The sequence below is a fragment of the Furipterus horrens genome, unplaced genomic scaffold (genome assembly GCF_987537825.1).
Source record: "Furipterus horrens unplaced genomic scaffold, mFurHor1.1.pri manual_scaffold_10, whole genome shotgun sequence".
Lineage (NCBI taxonomy): Eukaryota > Metazoa > Chordata > Mammalia > Chiroptera > Furipteridae > Furipterus > Furipterus horrens.
This window is the reverse complement of record NW_028327180.1, coordinates 94,432,554-94,454,455: the sequence shown is the minus strand read 5'-3', so window position 1 is coordinate 94,454,455 and position 21,902 is coordinate 94,432,554. Positions and strand designations below refer to the sequence as shown.

The 21,902-nt window shown below is 38.7% G+C and overlaps 1 protein-coding gene across 1 annotated transcript in view; it reads right to left on the bottom strand.

Moving 5' to 3' along the window:
* Nucleotides 1–5,897: 5,897 nt before the first annotated feature.
* The window catches only part of LOC150000978 (teneurin-2-like), a 68,404-nt gene continuing 52,399 nt past the window's right edge, over nucleotides 5,898–21,902 (bottom strand). Inside the window, exon 2 of the mRNA XM_090288550.1 lies at nucleotides 5,898–6,230. Coding sequence (XP_090144676.1) covers nucleotides 5,938–6,230 — 293 coding nt within the window. The 3' untranslated portion in view covers nucleotides 5,898–5,937. The remainder of the gene's footprint in view (nucleotides 6,231–21,902) is intronic.

Below are 21,902 nucleotides of genomic sequence, written 5' to 3'. Positions count from 1 at the left end.
AGCATATAACACAAACCATGGACTACAGTTCACAACCTCTGTTGTTAATGACTATTCCATGAATCTTTTATTTCCACCTTTGATCCCTTTAACAGTCCTAAAACTGAGTTTAGGGAGAGTGGGAAGGATAATTTTCTAAGCAGTTCTTTCAGCTAGCACCAAACAATACTCCACATTAAATAACAAGTAATGTTTTTGCCCTTATGTATAAGCGTGTATACATAACACCTACATAAATGCAATTTCTATCCTATTTACAAATCTGTCACTTAAAATTTTCCCCTTCCACTCACCATGTACCAGTTCCCGAATGGGTCACTGAAATGTCTCATTGCTTCTCAGAGGCACCTCAAACCCTTTTTAGTTTGCTATTAGTTTCTGCACAAATTCATCCTGATTCAGTTGCCTTTAGAAAATGTATACTATCAACCACCTTAGCTTCAACTCATTTATTCATGGCCTTAATAACTGATTCCACCTCTCCCCAAAGTTAAAGTTTAATTTGATCCTTCACAAACAGCAACCCAACTAAAAACCGACTGAACGAGGAGCAAAAAAAGTGCAGAGCTTTCCGAGTGAAGAGGCTTCCAATTATGGACTGACGAAAACAGGCGGCCTCTCCTCCACTTACTGCCTTTGCCATGCGACTGCAGTGCAGGCACCGATAGAGTGGGGAATCAGCAGCTTAAAACCAAACGATTATCCAGGAAACCCAACGTCTCCCCAAAGGCCTGGAGATTACACATGTAATGATCAACCTGGTCCTGCCAAAAGGAAGGCTGAGCGCTTCATTTTATTTATGGCATTTATTGCAAGGAGCCTTTGCTTGATAGCCCCTGGGAGCATTAACCAACAGGAAAGAAACCACCAAAGGAAAGAAAGAAATATATAAATAGCTAAGAACTGCGCAACTGAAGTTTACAACCCGGAACGTGGAGCAATGGACTCAGGTACCCGTTCTCACACTCCTTGGAGCTCCCTACTTTAAAGTCATGTAAGCCCTGCTTAATTAGCCCAAAACCTCAATTGCTGAAGTCTCATTCAAGTTCACTTGCAACACATCCAGCCCTTCATTTCTGCTCATGCAGGAAGCCATGTGGCATTCCTAAATTTTGTCTCTGGTTCGCTATTACTATCAGCTGTATTTGAACACCGCGATAATTCTATATTTAAGACTCCTATTGATTTTATAAATAAGTGGTAATAAACTTTTTGTAAAAAAGGTACATCTATAGCCTCTAATATCTACACATTTAAGGAATCACATCAGAGTTATCAAAATCAAACTATCCTTTTGTTTAGGAACAGACAAGCCTGAGGACCTGTGGGCATTTTGTTTTCCTGCCCTGTTTTCATTCCACAATGGCTCATTTTACATTCTGCTTTATAAATGTTACCCTCTCAAATGTTCAGGTATAAAAAATAAAGCTTCCAAACGAAATGTGAAATGACTGTCATTAAAATGGATTTAAAGTTCATTTTGTTTTCTTTCTTTCTTTCTTTCTTTCTTTCTTTCTTTCTTTCTTTCTTTCTTTCTTTTTCTTTTCTTTCTTCTGTATTTAACAAATTAAGACAGTATTTTCTTTACATTCCATGTAAGGTTTTTCCATAAAAAAGAAAGAAATCACCTGCATATCAACATCATGAGTACAGTCAAATATCGCTGTGTGATTTTTGTAGCCACCTCGTTTACTCTTCTTACTCCTCAAATGTAAGGGCAAAATGATGAGCCCTAGGCTGTCATTATCTGGTGCTTAGAATGAGTCTTTATATCTGTTCTAGGCATTTCCTGTAGCTGATACATGTGGAACCGGGGAGGAGAAAGGAGTAACGTGGCTCATAAAATACAACGGAAGCTGAAGAGTATGGCAGAGCAACATCGGCAGGAACAGAAACCCACAGCGGGTCTTAGACATGTTTACTCACAGGGCACTCGGATGTGAAATGTATTGAGAAGCCACATTATGAAGAGAGGCAGAAACTCACCTCATATGACAAAATGAACGCAGCGTGGTTAGCGGGAACAACCTACAGACATTGTCCCCGCTACTAAAGAAAATCCTTCTTCCCCTCAGAGTTCACGCCTCGGGTCTTAATGAACATGCAGGCAGGACCAGGTTGCACTCAAAACCTTGGAGGAGACAGGATCAGTGCAGACCCTCCGGGAGAACTCACAATCTGATAGAATCCGTGTTCCACAAACACACTTACACAAATCCGTGATGCGCCTAGAGCCAGCTTGTTTTAGAAATGCATTTTGTGAAATGCAATGGAATTAACCCAACATTTATAGTTTCAACCTCCAAGTACATTATGAGAATTATCAACTTCCCAATCGACAGCAGATGAAAATGAACATTGTCCTTATTTACTTTGGGTCAAAATGGAGCGGAGGGAGGAAGGATAATTTTTTAGAGCTTTAACCAAGGCCAGATTTAGTTTTCTGTAATGTCTAGCTCCCTATTCCATGGTCAAGCTTATTTTCTTTGTCTTTTTTTTTCTTTCTGGATTTCCAATAAAATAATTGAAACTAGAATTATGTTAAAAAAAAAACACAAAAAACTCAAGAATATTTTTAAGTCTCCAAGGTGAAGAAACTGCCTAAGGGAGTCAAGAGTGCATAGACCAGGTTTTTTACACTGTGTGCTTTTCCACAATTTTTAGAAGGCAATTAGTTATTCTCGTATATTAGACACGGCAGCATTTTCTCCATAACTCGAGTGATACAAAGGACCTCAGAGGGGATATATTTTAAGTGAGAAATTTATTACTCAAAAAGGAGCATTTCTAATTTAAAGTCACTGGGCAAGCCCTTTCTATAGATGCAGACAAATTTCACCGCCGCAGGAACTGGGCTGAGCTGGTCTCAACTCTCATTGCCATTTCTAAGCAAGCTGTCGTTAACTTACAGAGTTAAAGGGCCAGATAAAATAGCCTGAACCTGAGAGTTTAATCTATTTAAAGAAACCCAAGCCAGCACAGTGTTGACTTGGTGATCATACAGTGAGCGTACGACAGAGGGCTGAGAGTGGTGATTATTTTGAAATCTCTACTCTGGGAAAAAAGAAAGACAGATTCATCTATCTGTTCACCGCAACAGGACTTTCAAGTTACTCGTAGGTCATTTCTGTCCCGGCAGCATTCAGGAAGAACTGTTGGCCGTCGGGAATTTTATTACATGAGTTTGAAGGCTGGATACGTATTTTATATTATAGAAAGAGAAGCTGGTTTTTGAGATCTGTCTTCACTTTCTACCTATGCTTAATAAAACTACAGAAGGAATTTTTTAAGGGTGATTTTAAGCAAGCCCTGTGCAAGTCTATGCACCCCAAGATTCCACCTTAAACATGAAATAAAACTGTATGGGATCCAAAGAACAGATTCTTGTCATGACCACATATTCTTAAAATCTAAAATGGAATTGGAGAGCTTCTTTTTCAAAGTATAGATTCTGTTACTTCCTGTTCAAGACAGGCATACCTAAAAGGTTATTGATTTGGTTCTGAAGGACAGTGTGTTTATTATGGAGGAAGCCATTGCAGGTACAAGTGTGAGGAAATTAATGATGGCTTTGTAAGTGTCCAAGCGGCGGTGTGGAACCAGTGGGGCAACTGTCAATCTATATGATAATACATTCCCAAACTTCATAAAATCAGTGATGTGAAAAAGCATTGATTTCTCTGGGAGCTCACCAGAATTTGTCAAAGAGAAAGAGCAAGAAGTTTACTGAAGTTAACACCTCAGCCTGCAGAGTTTCTTCTATCTCATTTTTTATTTGCTTAAAGAGTTTATGAGATGACGTGCACAATTTCTTATTTTTATTTCTGGCCTCGAATGAGAACAGAACATGTATTATGTACATCCTTTGAATATGTGAAACACTGAAGAATTAAAGAGAAAACACATTCTATCTGTACATCTTAAAACACCTATCTATCACCCAAGCTTGAACTCTGCCGGATGCAGGCACAAAAGCATCACTTAGTACTCCTAAGTACATTTTTCTTTATGCAATTCTGACTGCATTATAACCAGCATTACAGGAAAAAAACATAAGAGAGAGAGAGAGAGAGAGAGAGAGAGAGAGAGAGAGAGAGAGAGAGAGAGAGAGAGAGACACTGCTGTGTACACAGGGATTTATAAAGACTCTCCTAAGGTGAAGATGGCTCAACTATGATGTTTCAAATAACGCTGAGAAAAAGACACTACTATTAGTCTACCAACTACATCATTAATTGTAAAGTTCTTCCACCCGTAACAGTTCTGGGTAAATTCAAGGCAAGCATTTTTTTGCTCCCTTTGCTTCATAGAAGCCTCCCTTTATTAGTTCAGTTTTTAAGGATATAGATAGCTTACCAAGAGAGGATGAAGACTCTACAAATATATATACATAATTCTGTGTAGATGGTTTCCATGAGAGCAGCGAGAATACTCACCATGGAAGATTCGCTAAAATTCCTTGTTTAAAATGTTCCTTAAGTTCTGGGATTACAAGTGATTTTATTTATTAGGCAATCAAACTGCCTCTATTTAAATTGTATTTGACACACAGTTGGAAAAGTGTATCAGTAAATGAATTCAATGTATGCCTTTCTGAAAACTTCCAAAAGTAATTTCCTATCAACTAAGCACCTTGGAGTGTTGAATGTGCCAAGTGTCAGAATTTTGTTAAAATTCAAAAGGAGTCAAGTGTAGATTTTTCCTTGAGAGGACACCTTGATTAGCTACACGAAAGAAGGCATAATTAAGGCACATCCCCTTGCCCCCACCAAAGAATAAATTATTTCAGAATTAAACATAAATTTAAATGCAACAAAGTGACATCTTTCAGAATATATGCAATTTACCCAGGAAATGATATATTTTCAACAGTTTTGAGATTAAGTGAAATTTCGCTATGCTTTTGCATTCACAACAAGCTGTCTGCCTGCAAATTTCTTTCTTTTTTTTTTTAAATGCAAGAAAATACTTAAAGCTGCTCTACTAGAAATTTATAATATTTTATATAAACACCCTTAACTGATCTACTTGTAAACATTTTAATGGCAATTCTTTTCGCAAACACACAATATATCCATAACAACCCACGCAGCATGTGATGTTTTCTTCATAAATCAACTGTACCTAATGCAATGCCTCTTTTAAAAAAAAATGTTTTTGACTAAACACAGTTGTGAGTCGCTGAGAAATCCACAAATAAGCACCTTATCTCTTTAATGACTTTTTAAGGCTTCTCTGTATTTACTGCTTAATGATCGGAAGCATTTAATTTTCAAAGTTTCATTAAAACCCATCTACCAAGCTGATGGATAAGCAGTAATGATTTGTGATAGAGGAGGTGGGAAGCCGTTAACCTACATAGGAACCAAGCAGAACAGCAAACCAACAAAAGAATACTTTCTTGAAGACAAGCCCCTTCCTATTTACCATGATTAAACTCAAGAACATCTGTTCCAAGTTTGTTCTTTCATACAGATATGAGGCATTGCCGCCTGGAAATGAAAAGTCTAAGATAAGGTAGGATTCTTAAGAGATCTTCAGGAAAAAATAAAATAAAATAAAATAAAATGAAGTAAGCCAGGTCGCCATTTACTGGGAAGGGGAAACCAAGACAAAGACCTAGTACCTTGTAGAGAGAGGACGTTTTCTAGGTACAGATCACAGTTTATCACCTTTCCTCTTTTGCAATATAATTTACTTGCTAATAAGACCAACTGACTCTACCTGGAGACTCTGTTATCATCAAAAGGCGATTTTACAATTCTCTCTTCATTTCTTGTGTGTTCGAGGTTGGCTGGTTTATTTCCCCCCAGCTCAGAGTGGGTAGACAAAGTCCATTTAAAAGAAAATGAACGGTTTCAGATGCCTCTTTATTAAAACATAAAAACACCCCCAGCCCCACAATGCGCAGCGAGCGCCCAGAACGGGAAAAGGTATTTAAGAAGCGGGCCTACCGTTCTCATCGCCCGACTGATTTTCGTTGTCAGAATCAGTCAAGGTCAGGGCCGAGTTCTCGCGACTGGACAGACCGGAGCTGCGCCTGGATTTTATCCCTCTCCCCCACAGGCGGACGGCGTGCTCGGGGGACAGCCCGCCCTCGGTGTCCGAGTCGGCGTCGGAGCCGGTGCTCACAGAGTAGCCCTGGTGCAGGATGCCCATGTCGGAGCAGTAGCCGCTTCGGTGCGGGGAGGGCTCACAGATGCCCAGTTCCGCCAGCGTGAAGTTGGTGCCTGCGGTGACAGCAACAGAGAGACCGTTCAGGTGGGTGACATGCCTGACAAAGTCAACACGCGCTCTTCCGAAAAAAGCAGGCAGACGCTTTCCCCGCCCAACAAGCAGACAAGATTTGCCACGGTACACAGGACTAGGTCTTGGGCAAGAGTATTTAGGATAGTGGGGTAAATTGCAGAACAAAAAATGTAAACATCTAAGATTAATTTTAACCCTAGGATAGAATGCTCGGGTTTTATTTCAGAAACATCTAAGCATTTACTGTTGTCTAGGGAGCGCCATGTAGCTGATAAAAACACTACATTTATATTAATAGCTAATATATACCGAGCGCTGACTTTGCTCCGGGTATCTTTTATTTGGCAACTTCTTTTTTTTTTTTTTACATTTTAAAATTTTATCAAAACTTATATTGATGATCATATTGTAGTCATTCTGTGAATAAGAAAACTGAGGAACAGAGGAACAGAGAATTTAAGTGACTTACCCAAAGTCAAACATCTAGATTGTAGCAAAACCTGGATCTGATCTTGAGCAGTCTGTCTTCGTGTCAAAGAACCTTAATCTTCCAATAAATGTTAGTGGTGGCCAGGGGCCTGGGTAACAGAGTCCCAGCTTCCCACTGGGAGGTCCCACTGTGGCAAGCCTCTGACTCCTTGAGCCTCAATGTTCTTATCTGTAAAATCTGGGTATTAATCTCTTAAATTCCTCTCAGGGTAACTGTGTTCTTTATGGGATAATCTATACCAAACTGTTCTTTTTTTATTGTTATATAATTTGTTCATTAAATCAGCAGCCTAGGGATAAAGGGTCAGGCCTTTTGCTTTTAAATAATAGCACACAATTTCTCTTTGCTAACACAAGTTCAAACCACAAGCAGGCTTTGCCTATGGAAAGTGAATCTGTACCCCCGTGGGGTGTGCAGGGGGGAGTATCTGGGAAACACAAAGGAAGAGGCATTTATTGAACACTTATATGTTCCCATGTGCCAGGCATGGGGCCAGGCAACTTACAGCTTTATCTCAGTTAAATCTCATCATAAGCCAGCAGTTTAGGGGTTGGACCCCTTACAGAGATGTTAAATACTGAGTCCAAGGTCACAGGTGGGCGAGCGGCAGGTCCGGGATTCACCACTAAGCTGCAGACCCCACCCTGTGCTCCTTCTACAATGTCAAACGGTCTCAATCGAAAACCAACTTGGCAACATTCTTTTGCATAGTGAGTGCTCTGTTGGTGTGTTTTAATATTCAGCTTCTTCCAAGACGTTTAAAGCTTTCAGTGCGAATTACATGGAATCATGTGGTACACTCCATTTATTGACATATAAAGCTGATTTTTAAAAATCTGTAACCAGTGCATGGTCAATGAAAATAAATACAGTGAAGAAATGCGCTTGTATGCCACGAATGAAGAAGAGCTTGTAAGAAGACACACGGCAGCAATGGGTCTCCTTGCTCTCTGTGTGCTGCGTTCAGGAGAGTCATTCCCTACCACTCACGTCCACAAACTCAGGATAAACTTCACACCCTGTGACAGTCCACATACAGGATATCAGTGCTCAGCTTTTAGTTTTAAAAAGCACCAAACTGTAACAGACACACATTTTTATTCTGAGGTTTTATTTTTCTTTATTCACTGTACCCTGATCGTCCACAGCCTTACTTGGCTGTGTAAATGGAATCAAACCCAAAGCTAAATACATAATTGTCCTTGCAGGGTGAACCTACTCATTGGGAAGCTCACCCAGGCAAACATCCCTGTGGGCATGGGATGGTTTCCAACCACCTGCGCAGAGAGGAGGGCAGTCCTCACCGCCCGCCCGCAGCTCTGATCTGATATCTGGGTTCTTCCCTGGGCCCCTTTGATCATCCTGCCTGAAACTCTCTTCCCGTGTACGTTGTTCCAGTTTACTTTTTTGGTGATGAGGTATTGCCTCATAATTGTACACTAACATGTATATTTCAGTTTCAGTTGTCTATAAAACTGAAGTTATTGAGTTAATGTGTGGCTAATACGACAATACTTTTCTCTTTATTGTGGCTTCTCTCATTCTTAACTAAATGAAAAAAAGTGGTTGAAGACTAACATTTTCCCATCTTGTCTTTGGAGCTCATGTGTTTTTGGCACAGTCATGAAATGTATTGCTTCCTTTTCCTACAATAAATGAAAACAAGCCCAATTAAATGTATATGGTTTTATTTCACACGCGGGAATTTTTAGCTACAGGATTCCATTTGAAATGGGGCGTATATACGTTAAGGTGACTTTCCTGATGGTTTTCTCCCATCTCATTATTTGGAACTGGCTTGAAAGACCTCCTCAGGAAAAGAGAAACATCTGTGCGAGGAAAGGCCGCATCCTCTTTTCAGAGCATTCCATGTGCTTTTCAATCTGGGGACAAGAAATAACAGGCAGCAAGCCCGGGGCTGGGGAAGCCTGGCATAAATCTAGTGTCCTTTCTCTGCTGATCCAATCCACTTAATCAGGAATTAGAATAGTAGTTTTTCTGTTGAAACAAACTTGAGATCGTCATGAATCAGTTGAAATTTACATAAAATTTACAAGTAACCACAAATGTTACAAAAGAAAAAGTTGTACGTCATGAGTTTTACCTTGAAGCTTAGAGCCCTGAAGTCACAAACAAGCAACATGGTAAAGAAAATCGGAGGCACTGCACTGAATCCGCCAGGAAAAGGTAAGTAAGTTCACATCGGCTTATAGAAAGGCACGTTTCCTCAAAAATTTTATCTTCTAAACTGCTCATCTTTATCTTCCAATAGGACCACACTTCCCCAATGCCACCCATTCCCCACAATTCCTAGTTTGCTACCTTTTTGTCCTTAACTGCAAGAATAGAAATCTCATTCTAAATACCTGGGGCAGATTCTGGACCAAGCCTTTCCCAAGTTTGCTGGCTTAACACATGAAACAGGTGAGCCGTATACACAGTGAAAAGAAAAAACTAGTCTATTATTTATTAAATCATTCAACAAGTATTTATTGTTCCTGGCGCTCTGCTAGGCATTGGAGATATAGCGGTGAGCATTATAAAAATACAATCCATGATATTTACAGTGTAATCAGGAAAGAGACATTCATCACAGAATCACATAAGCAAAGTACAGTCTATGCAGTCATAGATACTATACAGGAAAGGGCCGGGAGCCACGGAAGGTCACTCGTGGTCCAGCCGATATCCATCCAGCAGCGGCTCACTGCCTTCAGGGACTGGACATCTACTGCATGGAGAAGTGATCACGTTCCCTTCAGCTGGCCCTTACCATACCCAGTTTCCCAAACGTTCCTCTATGTGAGTTTATTTCAGACAAATATTTTTCATATAGTCTGTCTTACGCATGAAGCTCCATGCTCAGCATGTAAATAGTGTGGGGGGATTGTAATACTGTGTCAGCTTACTGTTTGCCCTTACTTTGCTCAGTGATGGAAGACTGATTTTGCTTTGACTCATCTCCTATAATTATGTCTTTATTAAGCTCCAGGGCAGCCTTGAATGAAAGAAAGATCCTAGTCATTGTATAATTCTCCAAGCTAAGGTTTCTAGTGGAAAGTAGTCAACACTGCATTCCTTGTTTGCCATCTTGCAGAACAGTAAAAAGAGGCACAATATTTTAGCGTTCACGAAACACAAGTTCACCCTCTATCTGCCTCCCATGTCCTTGATATCACATGTAAAGTAGATTTGGACGGTGTGGCAGACTCATTTCACCTCAGGTATGTGTTTTATGGCTATTGCCAATACATTGCCCAGTAGGATCCCATATTATGTTATCAAGGCGAGTCCATATTTTTACAGATGAGTGATTACACAAAATCCATGATATTTACATCATGGAATTCTAGTATAATTTCAGGTGATGGGATCCAATGTTAACACCTAAAATGTATTAGGTTGTCAGGAGAGTGAAATACAACCTTGAAAAATAACTCTTGATAAGTCACTTTTGCTTTAAGTTGTCTTTCTTTTTTTTTTTTTTTAACCATTACCTGTATGTAATCCAAAAAATTTTTAGGGAGAGATTTTGCAATAGCTATCAAGTGTCATTCATTAGCCAACTTATTGTAATATCTGGGGATGCAGTTCTAAGGAAGGATTTGTCAGCACATTGTGATCATGGCTTTATTTTCTAAGTTTTTACCAACTTCTCACACTTTCAAATAACCTTTAACTAGGAGAAGCACATATGTTGCTAAGTCAGAATTATCATGTCATGGTAATACCAGGGAATACAAATAGCACTGAAAATGTCAGCATTTGAACAGAGTCTGTACTACGAGGCCGGGAAGATAGTTTTCTGTAGTAATGGTGGAGTACAATATACAATACTTGTATTATCTAAATGCTCACAATGTAAGCCCTCTGAATTTAAGGAAAGAAATTTTACACAGGGAAGTGAAAGTTGCCTTAACATGAAAATAGTTGCTAACAGTCACTTATAAAATTCTTCTCCACCCATCCTCACCCAATTACTACTAATCTGTTTTCCTATCAACCGCATATCAATGTGCATGTCATCAGTTACTTGTTGCTAATAGAAAGTAATATGGTGTTAATGTGAGATTAAAATATAAAGCTTGTGAAGATTTGGGTTTCTAGGATATCAGTACAAGTGCTGCTAAAATATGCAAGGATCATAAGCAAGGCCACAGCATAACCAAAACCTAACAGAATTAAGCTATTAAGAGAAAATAGAAATGGATGTTGGCACAATGACAAATCCTTCAAAAGATAATTTGATGGATTTCTGGCTCTAGGCCAGGATGGAATTTTCCCCTTCTGTCTGCCCCTCCTTTACTTATAGCCAAAAACCCTTGACAGTACATATAAAAACCACCTAAAAACAGTCTAAAAGGAGTTGGGACCTATCAGGGTCCCGGGACCTGAAGAAGGACCTAGTGGTGAGTTCCTTGGATTTTCTTTTTCCCTTTTAAATCCCAGACCTGGTGCTGGAGAAATATGCAAATTGGAAATGCCAGCGGGAGCAGACAAAATAAGCCCAAAGTCAAGTCTTCTGTAATAACAGCTCCATCCTCCTCACTCCACAGACACACCTGGGTGGAATCGAAGAAGACCACGTGGTGAGCCAGAGTCTCATCCTCCTCCAGCGGGAATGAGCCTCCCCTGACTCCTCACTGGAGGCCCTGGGAGGACCCTGGACTCCATCCCCACATGGTGGTGCAGCACCTGCCCAGCCCCATTCTGTAGGTGTCTGAGGAGGCTGCCTGTCGCATCTAATTTGCCACAAAAGAAAGGCGACTGGGGCACAATAAGGAGGAGCAACCGGGTTGGTATCTGCGGAGTCTTGCTGGGGAGTCTGAAAAGACAAGTCCGCCCAGCAGCCAGAAAGCACCCCTCCCCCATCCCCTGCCTTGTCAGCCGGCCAAGTGAGGGACCTGAACTTCACCTCCACCCTGCAGTCAAGCCTCAGGGTCCCACTTGTCTTACTGGCTTGGTGTCAGAGGAGGCCTGCCGAAACAGTTTTAAGTAAGATCCAATACTTCAAATAGCCAGAATACAATAAAAAACCACTCATACCAAGAACCAGAAAATTCTCAATGTGAATGAGCGATGATAATTTTTAAAATAAAAGGTTAGTGAAAGGTCCTTAGGAAAATTAATGAATTCATTACCTATTTTTCTCCAAAATGTAAATCTAAAGGATGGAATAATGAAGTCATACAATTTTGCTATAAAATGTATATTATGCCCTCCCTAAATTGATATTCTTTTCTTTTAAATAATATAGGTTAGAATAAACTGTACTGAACATAAAAGAAATTACACTCTTGATAATAAATTTTATTTTTTCAAAATAAAATTGCAATGAATTATTTTTACTATTTGATATGAAATGTTGGTTCTTTTTGAACACCGATCCTTTTTTTTAAGTGGCCTTTTTCCAGGATCATTTGCCCTAAGAAAAATAATCTCTTGTAAATAAACACGGGTCACTTTTCTTTAGCAAATGTTACAGTCTACATTTTAAAGTCAGCAATGAATATCAAATACCCAAATTTTTCTAACAGGCATTTAAGAAAAGGATATAAACTATAATGTTATAGTTCTTTTCATCCCAGTGAGTAATTTGACCACATGCCTTAAAGTTTTTCAAAATTGAAAGTTATCAAGAAAAATGTGGTAATTATAATAAATATAATTTTTATTTTTGTTTGATTAATCAAAGCATTCACCAAATTATTTCCTTATATTTAATATCAATACTTATATTTAAATTTTGAGCATTTATATATATATATATGCATATATATATATGAGCTACACAAAATAATCAGTCCAAAACAATGATCAATATTATCTAAAACATTATTTTCATAAAGTCTAAAATTGACATATTTGTATTTGTATATGCAATGATAACAATTTTGAAAGCCAGAAGGAACTACTTATGAATTCTAATGTTTTATGCTGAGTATACTAAAATTATTCACATAAATTCTCTCTTAATGCTCTTTTAAAGTTCATTTGATTTTACATATTCAGATATTTTTCCAAATGTTGACAAACTGTTCACAAAGAAAAAATCCTGTGGCTTAAAACTACAGAGTAGGTGTACATTCATTATCATTAATAAAAATTTAAGTCAAATATTTATATTTCAAAAATGCACTTTAAGAATTGCAATGTTCTTTTCTATGTAGCACCTAAAATGTTAATATTCTGGTACTTCTAAACTTTTAGAGTAATTATATTAATCTCGATCTGAATGTCAGATATGTCACAACTTTTTACACTTTGTAACCAACATCATTCTAATGCAAATAAACACATTTCCAAGTCAAGGAAACACCCAAATCCCGCTAGTGAAGATGGGAGCATTTCCAATGCCCTAGGTCTCTCTGCAAGCTTTATAACTTCAGAGAGAAAGGTGAATGTGGCCCTTTTCCAGGAGGCGGTGGCATTTTCACGTCCCAGGCCTAACAAAGCCCGGTTTGGGAAACCGCAAGCAGGAACAACGAACGAAAGGTTCTGCTGAACAGCTGCCCGATCATAAAAAGAAAGGAGGTGCCCAGTCCCCTGGCTCGCTGGAGACTCTTTTCTGCTGATAAGAGTTCCAGCAATATTTAAACCCAATTCCAGTATTAAAAACTATACTAATCACTTATCCGATATTAGAGTATTACAGTAGTATACACCTGATCATGTGAGACTCGGCCTCTCCAAACAGTATTTTTAATCAGAAAAAGAAAAAGGACAAGAGTCCAGCTGTCTGTCCTATATTTGAGAACAGCTACTAGGTTAGATTACTGAGGACTTCCTAGTGTGGCAGGCATTTGGGTGTGTTGTACACTGATTACTATTCAATTCCACACATTTTCTAATTTCTCTCTTACTCCTCTGATGCATGAGTTACTCAGAAAGGTGTAATTTTATTTCCATGTCTTATTGTTATTGTTACTGATTTTTTTACTCAAGTACCAGAGGACAAAGAAGAAACTCTTCCAGGATTTCCTCTTAAAATTTTTGACACTTTAGAACATAGTATATGTTGATGAATGTTACATTAAAAAACAGAGTATATTCTAAAGTCGTATGTAGTGCTCTATAATGTCTATTAGTCAAGACGATTAACAATGTTTTTTCTTTTTATCCTTACTGGTATCTCGGGTCTAGTTCTTGAAGTTACTGAAGAACAGTTAAATTTGTAACTAGTATTTTTCTATCTCTCTTTACTTTCATCAGTTTTTTCCCCTCTTCTTTCTCCATCTCCTTTTTGAAACTATGTTATCTGACACAAAGGCTTTTATATCTCCGGGGCAAATCGACCTTTTAGCAACTGCAAATATCCATCTTTTTTCTCTGGCAATACTCCTGGTCTTGAAGTCTACTTTGCTCATATAAAACTATCAAGTCAGTTTCCTTGAGTTTACTGTAAACATTAAACACATAATACATCTCTCCCTTTCCTTTCCTTTACACTTTTCTGTTTATTTGTATTTAAAATATGTCTCTTGATGTCATGCTTGATATATATTTGCCTCCAATTTCTGTGAATTCATAATATCTTTATTCTAAATATTTCTCAGCTATTGCTTCTTAAATATTTCTGTAGTCTTTATTTTCGAATTAAAACAAATACTGTCCTTTTTTTCTAAATGTCCCTATTATATTTTAAATCTCTTTTTTCTCTATATTTCTCTTGCTCATTTCTTTTAGTTACTTTTTCAGTTGACTAGTTCTCTCTTTAATTGTGCCTGATCTTATATTTACTCTATGTTCTAAACTTAAAAAAAAATTAACAATTATGTAGTCCCTTTATAAAACTATTAGAGCCTTTTAAATATTTCTGTTCAGTGTTTCCATTATAGTATTGCTTGCTAATTTGTGTATTATTCATAGTTGAAAGTATGTATCTGACAAAATCTAATGTTTTAGGACTTTAAAGATGAAAATCAGTTGTTTGTTGATTTGCTTATGCTTAATTCTCGTGTGTTTTCTTATGCACTTAATTATGTTGAATTTAATTGAGATTGGTTTATTTTAATTTTCAAAAATCACAGGACCCTAAATAGGATCCTGGTCTCCTAGAAGTTCTGTATTTGCTTCTGGATCAGCCCCAGGCTGCTATTAACCACTTACCACTTTTCATGTCTCTTGCTTAATGTAGGAATAAAAGTATTATGTCCTCTTTCTTGCTCAAAGCCTAAGGTCCAATTGCCCAGCTGCATCTCTGATAGCAGCCTTTACTCCCAATGAAGACCCTCTGTGGTCTTGCAGGTCAGTCCTTAGATTTTGTCTTTAGCTCATTTTTAGTTCTTATTTTGTTCTGTCTTAGCTGCTTGGAGACTTACTGTGAGAACTACTTGCCTCATATGGTAATTGTTTATATATTTGGAACATTCCAGAGTAAAGTAGAATGACAGCAAATATCAGCTATTAGTACTATTATCATGTTACCAGTAGGTGCAAAACTACAAAATGATGGGCATGATTACATTTCCAATTTTTTTCTATCACTATGCAAATGAAATTCTTTTTTCAGTTAAGCTGCATATATTTAGATATATTCATGTTTATTCCACTAAGCGATGTAATATCCTACTTTCTTAAAGTAATACAGTGAATATTTGATATGTCACTAGAGAAGCTACCAACATTACCTGAAATTGTGACAAAGGCACATGCCATTGGTATTCTCAGCACTCATCAAGGTCCCTGTCTCCATGATGCCCTTGATATTTTGAAAATATTTTGCCTTTGCCATCACTGAAGGATTATTCTAGATCTCAGCAGTTAATTAAAGCTCATCTACAGTCTGACAACCAGTGAGATGGATAAATCACAGTCCATCACTAGGTAAATGTATGTATAGCAGATATTTTGTTTCAGTAACTAATCAGAGTCTACACTGCAACCAAAAATATTAATGATATACTTTTGTTTGTAAATCAATTCCTTAAATCAGCTGCTTTATCACCAGTTCCTATTAGGGTTCCGATACTTGTCTAAAACCATGTTAAACACCCAGCTATTGAGTTTGCAGAAAATGACAAGACCATAGTCTCCTAGTGCCTGTATCTGTTAAACAGGGAGAGAATCATTGAAAATGAGTGGAAAGTTTGCCTTTCCTTCCTCTCCCACCTTGCTTCCTGGGTTCTAAACACGTGTCGTAGGTTACAAATGCTTGTAAAGCCTTAATTACATTTAGCATCTGGCAGCTGTTGACTTACAGAGAGTTGTTGAGTCACATAAACTCAATGTCAAAAAGAAATTCAGGAATAGAATACAGACGCTTGCTCAGTGGGGTAAAAGAATCCTCTCTCATCACAGCTGAAATAATACGCCACCATCAGCAGTATTATGTTCACGGTGTGAGCGATGCTCTAACTGATCAGTTTCAGCAACACCAGAGACTAGCTTGTCACTAAAATACATCACCCCCAATGTAGTTACAGCCATCAACCAAGCGCCTCACAAGCGTTACTTCCAACACCTGATGGATGTGTTCACCTGTAATGGAGATAACAGCTTTACGAGGATTTCAGCCTATCTAGGGGCATTAACTGATGACTTTTTAAAACCAAGATCTTCATGCTATCCTCTCAAAACTGTCACCAACGTTATACATGTGTGTTAAGTAATTTAGTTCATACACTGCTTATTTTGAAAGAAGTCTCCTGAGAAACCATCAAGATCTATAAACCTTTCACACTGACGACATTTTGCCACAGAATGACAATTTTATGAGTAGAGAATTATCAAAAATAAATCTTAGTCCTAACATAGATCTCAAAATCCAAATGCCAAGTTACAAAAAACACAATAAGAAAAATATAATGAGTGCTGTATGTTGTTTATAAAGACACATATTAATGGGATAAATTTGAACTGGAAAGATATACACCAAATTCTAATAGCAATTCATTCTGAGATACATGGGAAAGAAATGCTATTGGGGAGATCTGAAATAAATGTAACAAAATATTAACATGTTAATTACAAGTGATGAGTATTATGTACTTTATTTTGTGTATTTTCTGTGACTTAATTTTTTTCTTAAATTTAAAATAACTTAAAATTGAAGCCTTGGACCAGGCTATCTCTATTTCATACCTTAAAACAGTTACAATATCATAACTTTTTGATTAAGTCATAATATTCAAAAGTTTCATGTTTCTACAGTTAGACCACAGATAAATGCCTTTAATTGCATGTCTCTTTAAGTTCTAGTCAATCAGGAATAACGTTAGTAAGCAAAAGTAATTGCAACCAATGAATAAGTGAACTGTGGCTCGTCTAGACAATGGAATATTATTTAGCATTAAAAAGAAATGAGCTATGAAACCATAAAAAGATCTGTAGGAACCTTAAATGCATGTGACTAAGTGAAAGACGCCAACCTGACAAGGCTACATACTGTACGATTCCAACCATATGACGTTCTGGAAAAGACAAAACTATGGAGACACAAAAAATGGTCAGTGGTTGACAGGGGTGGGCAGGGGAGAAGATCAGGTGGAGGACAGAGAATTTTTAGGGCAGTAAAGATACTTTGTCTGAAATTACAATGATGTATATATGTCATTACATATACACTTCTCCAGACCTGCAGAATGTACAGCACCAAGAATGAGTCCTAGTGCCCATTATGTACTTTGGATGATTATAATGCATCAATGGAAGCTCATCAGTTGTAACAAAGAACTTATCACTGGGAGTGGGCAGTGCTGAGGCTGTGCAGATGGGAGGAAGGAGCTGTACAGGAAATCTCTGTACCTTCCACTCACTGTTGCCATGAACTTAAAACTGCTCCAAAAAACCAATCTGACTTTTTTAAAAAGGTAAATGCAACCCAATCACTGCATGATGAATATACTGCCAGGAAGCCCATGCACTTTTCTTGAGGGGAGAAAGACTCTGTCCCTGTGGTGAGGGATACTTTGGAAGCAGGTACCCCAGAGTTTGCAGTCCTACTCTGTCACTGACGGTTTGATCTCATGCAAGTTAATTGACTCCGTCCCCTGCCCCCAAACTTCAGTCTCCTCATCTATAAAATAATGGCACATTTGTCCGTAGGGCTGTAGGGATGGAGCTGTCCACTCCCGTGATAGGCAGGAAGGCAGAGCATGTGGGTGCAGATGGTGGGAGTTGATTTGCGGTTTTGCCTCCAATTGAGGAGGGGGCGGAGGTGCTGTGCAGGTTGAGGGGAGAGGAGAGGAAATGAAGCTGGCAATTAGAAGAGGGAGAAAACGCAGAGATCAGGCGGGCGAGTACAACAGGAAGAATTAAGGAACCACTTGAAATTTAATAAACTTCAAAAACTTCTGGGAACAAATTTATTACAATGTACACATTAACACTGAACTCATTCATCATTCACCAGGGCTGCCTTGATTCACGTGGGAAAAAAATTAAATTATGGTGACTAGATTCGGTTTTCAAAAATGAGGCAATATTAAATGCAATGGAAAAACACTGTTCTTAAAACGAATAGTTCTGATGTCAGGGGCGGAATAGGGCAATTAGGGCTATGGGCTATCTATGTGGACCCAAGGATTCCTTAAGTGTAATTTGTAACTATGAATTCTGAATCCACGGAAGTAGCATGGCACAGGCTTCTACTTTTCATCAGAGGGCGGTATCATCTTTAAGACAGGAGGTCTTTATCTCAAACCACTGAAATTCACATTTTCAGATTCATGAGTAAATGCAACAAAGAACTCTGTCAGTTTCAGCGGGACCAGGGCCACCTTATCCAGTCATCATAATAGAGATACGTGTGCTTAGAGACAGTAGGGCCCATAAGACTGTTAGGGATCCACAAAAATGGGTTTAATTTCCTCTTAAAATCAGAAAAAAGTAGACCTTTAGTCTGTAGAAAATGCTTACTCTATTAATAGTAATATATTCGTCTTTGTACAAGACAGTTGTAAAATATAATTTGAAATAGTTTTTAGGGAGGAGGGGGCAGGCAAAGGCAAAAGTGCTTGGGGCCCATGAAGGTCATGGTGCAGCTCCACTTCCTCCATGAAATCCTTCCCTGGACGGAAGGCCGCAGTCACAAGGAATCAACCCCCCAGCCCCCGCCAGCAATTTGAACGAGAAATTTGTATTGTGTTCTGATAGTGTGATCACCTGGAATGCAGAAAGGACATCCCCAAATGCTCTGGCCACCTGGTTGTTTTAGAGGCTCAGGAAAGGCACCTGGCTTCTGTTTTCAGGTGTTCTGGCAAGGGCTGCCCCGTGCTAATGTCATCCTGCCTCATCTAATTAGCAGAACAACTGTTTAGTCATCACAGACAAATTCCTTGGCCCTTCCTCATTTTCCCAAAATATCTCTTGGAATCGAGCGACTCTGTTATCAATCTCTCCTATCTGGTGTTCAGAGAGCACACTTATAGAAGATTTCCAAAGCAAACTGCCTTAGGAGTCAACATGGTCCTTACAGATTCCAAGAATTACTTCCCCAAATAACAGAAATAGTGCGGTTACTGGGCTTTCCAAAGTCACCAAGTATGCCCCTGACAGAGCTGACAAGTGAGGTCCATTGTTTTTGATTTTGTTTTTTTAAATCAGGCGTCACTCCTACTAGATTTCCTCCTTCTTAAAAAGCCAACTTTCCCTAGTAAAACTGCTACTTGTCTGGAATGACAGGGCAATGGGATCCAATGTGACCCTTCGTTGTCCTTGGTTGAGACACCTCTTGCTGAGGTTTTTCCAGGGGCTGTATGAAAAGCCGATGCACTAGCTGGCACTTGCTGAGCCTTCATCTGAGACCACCTTGCCCTTACTCGGGAAGCTTTGCTTTCGAGAGGGACACTGATTTGGTTCGATCCCTCTGAGCCTGCGAAAGGACCACCAGGGAAACGGCAGCTTCTCTGCCTTAAGTTCAGTGGGCCCCTATCACAAGGGGTTGGGAGCCTCATGAATTCGAGTTGTTTAGAGATCAGCAACAGATTATTATTTCAAACATTTATTTCACGCTTCAATTTCCTCTCTCTTAGAATTGGCTCCAAATCACTTTCTCTTGTGTGCTGCGTGCTCAATCTCCGTTCGGATAAGAAAATCCAAAGAGTCCTTTCAGAACACCTATCCATCAGCATTATCAGCAACACATGCCCAAGAGGCTTTGGGTGACGTTCCTGCATGTCTGGCAGGTTTTATGCTTTGTACCTAAGTCTCCCCAAGAATCATTGCCATTATATGGCTCACACAGAGCCAAGACACTCACCCGCCATGTCTCAAACTGTTTAATTCAATTCAGTTCTACAAAAAGACACAAAGGTGTGCTAAGAACCAAAGATGGAAAAGCTACGTCTCTGCTATTGGGGAATGCGAGTGAAATTAATATATAAGTATACAATTACGATATCATATCTTATTTCTTAAAAATTTATTTTCCACTGCACTTACATTGGTGGGGATGAGAAGGCAGATACAGGGGGAAGGTAATATATTTCTTTGTTCCCTAGAAAACACAATAATGGGCGGTAAACATGATGTTGGGTAAGCCCCTCAGTTCCCTGAGTCCTCAGGTTCTTTTTAAAATTAAAACACGGGGTCAAGAAGAGTTGGCCTCCATCATTCACTCACTGACCAAACATTTATGGCCTAATATTTATTGTTTGTATAGTATGTGTCAAGACTAGGTTACAAACACTTTACATATGAAACTCATAATCCTCAGAAAGAACAAAACTAGGGAGAGGGCATTAGGCTCAAAAGGAAGAAATGACATCCCTAAGGTCACAAGAAGAGTGGGTGGAAGAGCCTCGATTCATGTCTGTGTGGTCTCCCACATGCCATGCTTTCTAGTTGAGTGGAAAGACTTTCAGTTTTAAACTCCTCTGATTATACAGTATTTCTCGTGAGAGGCAGGGCATCAGAGCCACTTTTCCCAACTAGCAGGCTGGAACGTGGGCTGGGTGGTGGGGCGCTCTTTGAAATAATCTGTAATAAAGGGGTGTGAATTAGGCTTATTTCTTTAAACACCCTTCTGCTATAAATAAATAAATGAGCACAAACAATGGGCTCCAACATAAAGAAGTGGAGAATTCAGCATCCCCTGGTCAAGCAAATAACAATATGCAAACTTGACACTGACAAACTAGATCCTCCTCAACAACTCTGGCTGATCTTTACCCTTGTAAAGCCAGGATCTAGTGTAGTAGCTGCTCAATAAACATTTGTTTAATTAAACAAAGATACACAGGTAGGCTAAAAATGAAAAAAATATACCCACTGCATTCATAAAGAATGTATATTTTATTTTACTTTATATATTCCCCTTCCTCACCTTCCCTGACTTTTCCTTCTACCTGCTTTAATATTTCTAAAAATCCTGATAAAGAAAATGCAAAACAGCTCTTTATTTAATGGTTTCAACATCTCCCAAGTCATTCTGGGAATGACATATTCAAAAAATACAATACAGTACAATAAAATAAAATAAAACAAAACACACCTAGTACTACTCACTGCCATCGTGTATGGACACTCAGACCCAAAGACTTAGACCATATGAGAAGCAAATGTAAATACTTGTGTTTTTATTTCTCTGCATTTTACGTGGTTTTATTTCAAGTAAGAAATTTTCTGCCCCTCCCTTACTTTTGCACATCACAGAGCCGGGTTTCCTGTGTTACATTGATTTCAAAATGTTCAGCACCATTTATTCTTTTTTTTACAGTTCATATAAAGACATGGCTCCAAGACCTCAACTAACAAAAGGTTTATTTATGTGTTTACTTTTGCGTGGCATGTGCCAATGAGCTGGGCTCCTCCGCAAGCATTTCAGATTAGACCCGTGCGTATGGTTTCAGGCAAGGCTCCCTCACGTTTCTGCGCCTTGGCTGATAAACACTTCAAAGTAAACCACCTCATAAATATGAAATGAAAAGCCGAGGAGTTGTTATGCACAGCTTTGAGATACAAATCTCTTTATTCCCTTCTGAAGTGGGGTTTGATTGACGTAATGAGTCATAGATCCTGTCCAGGGACAAGCCGCCTCTCCCCCCTTTTCTCTGGAGACAGGGAGACTTTAAAGAAATCCACTTCAGAGCCTGGTGATAGACAGCTTACTTGAAAAAATAATAAAGCTGAATCCTATATTAAATAACTTATTGTTTTGTGTTAATGCTGACTTTGACAACCATGACATATGTCAGAGTTTCACTACACATCCTCAGAAATC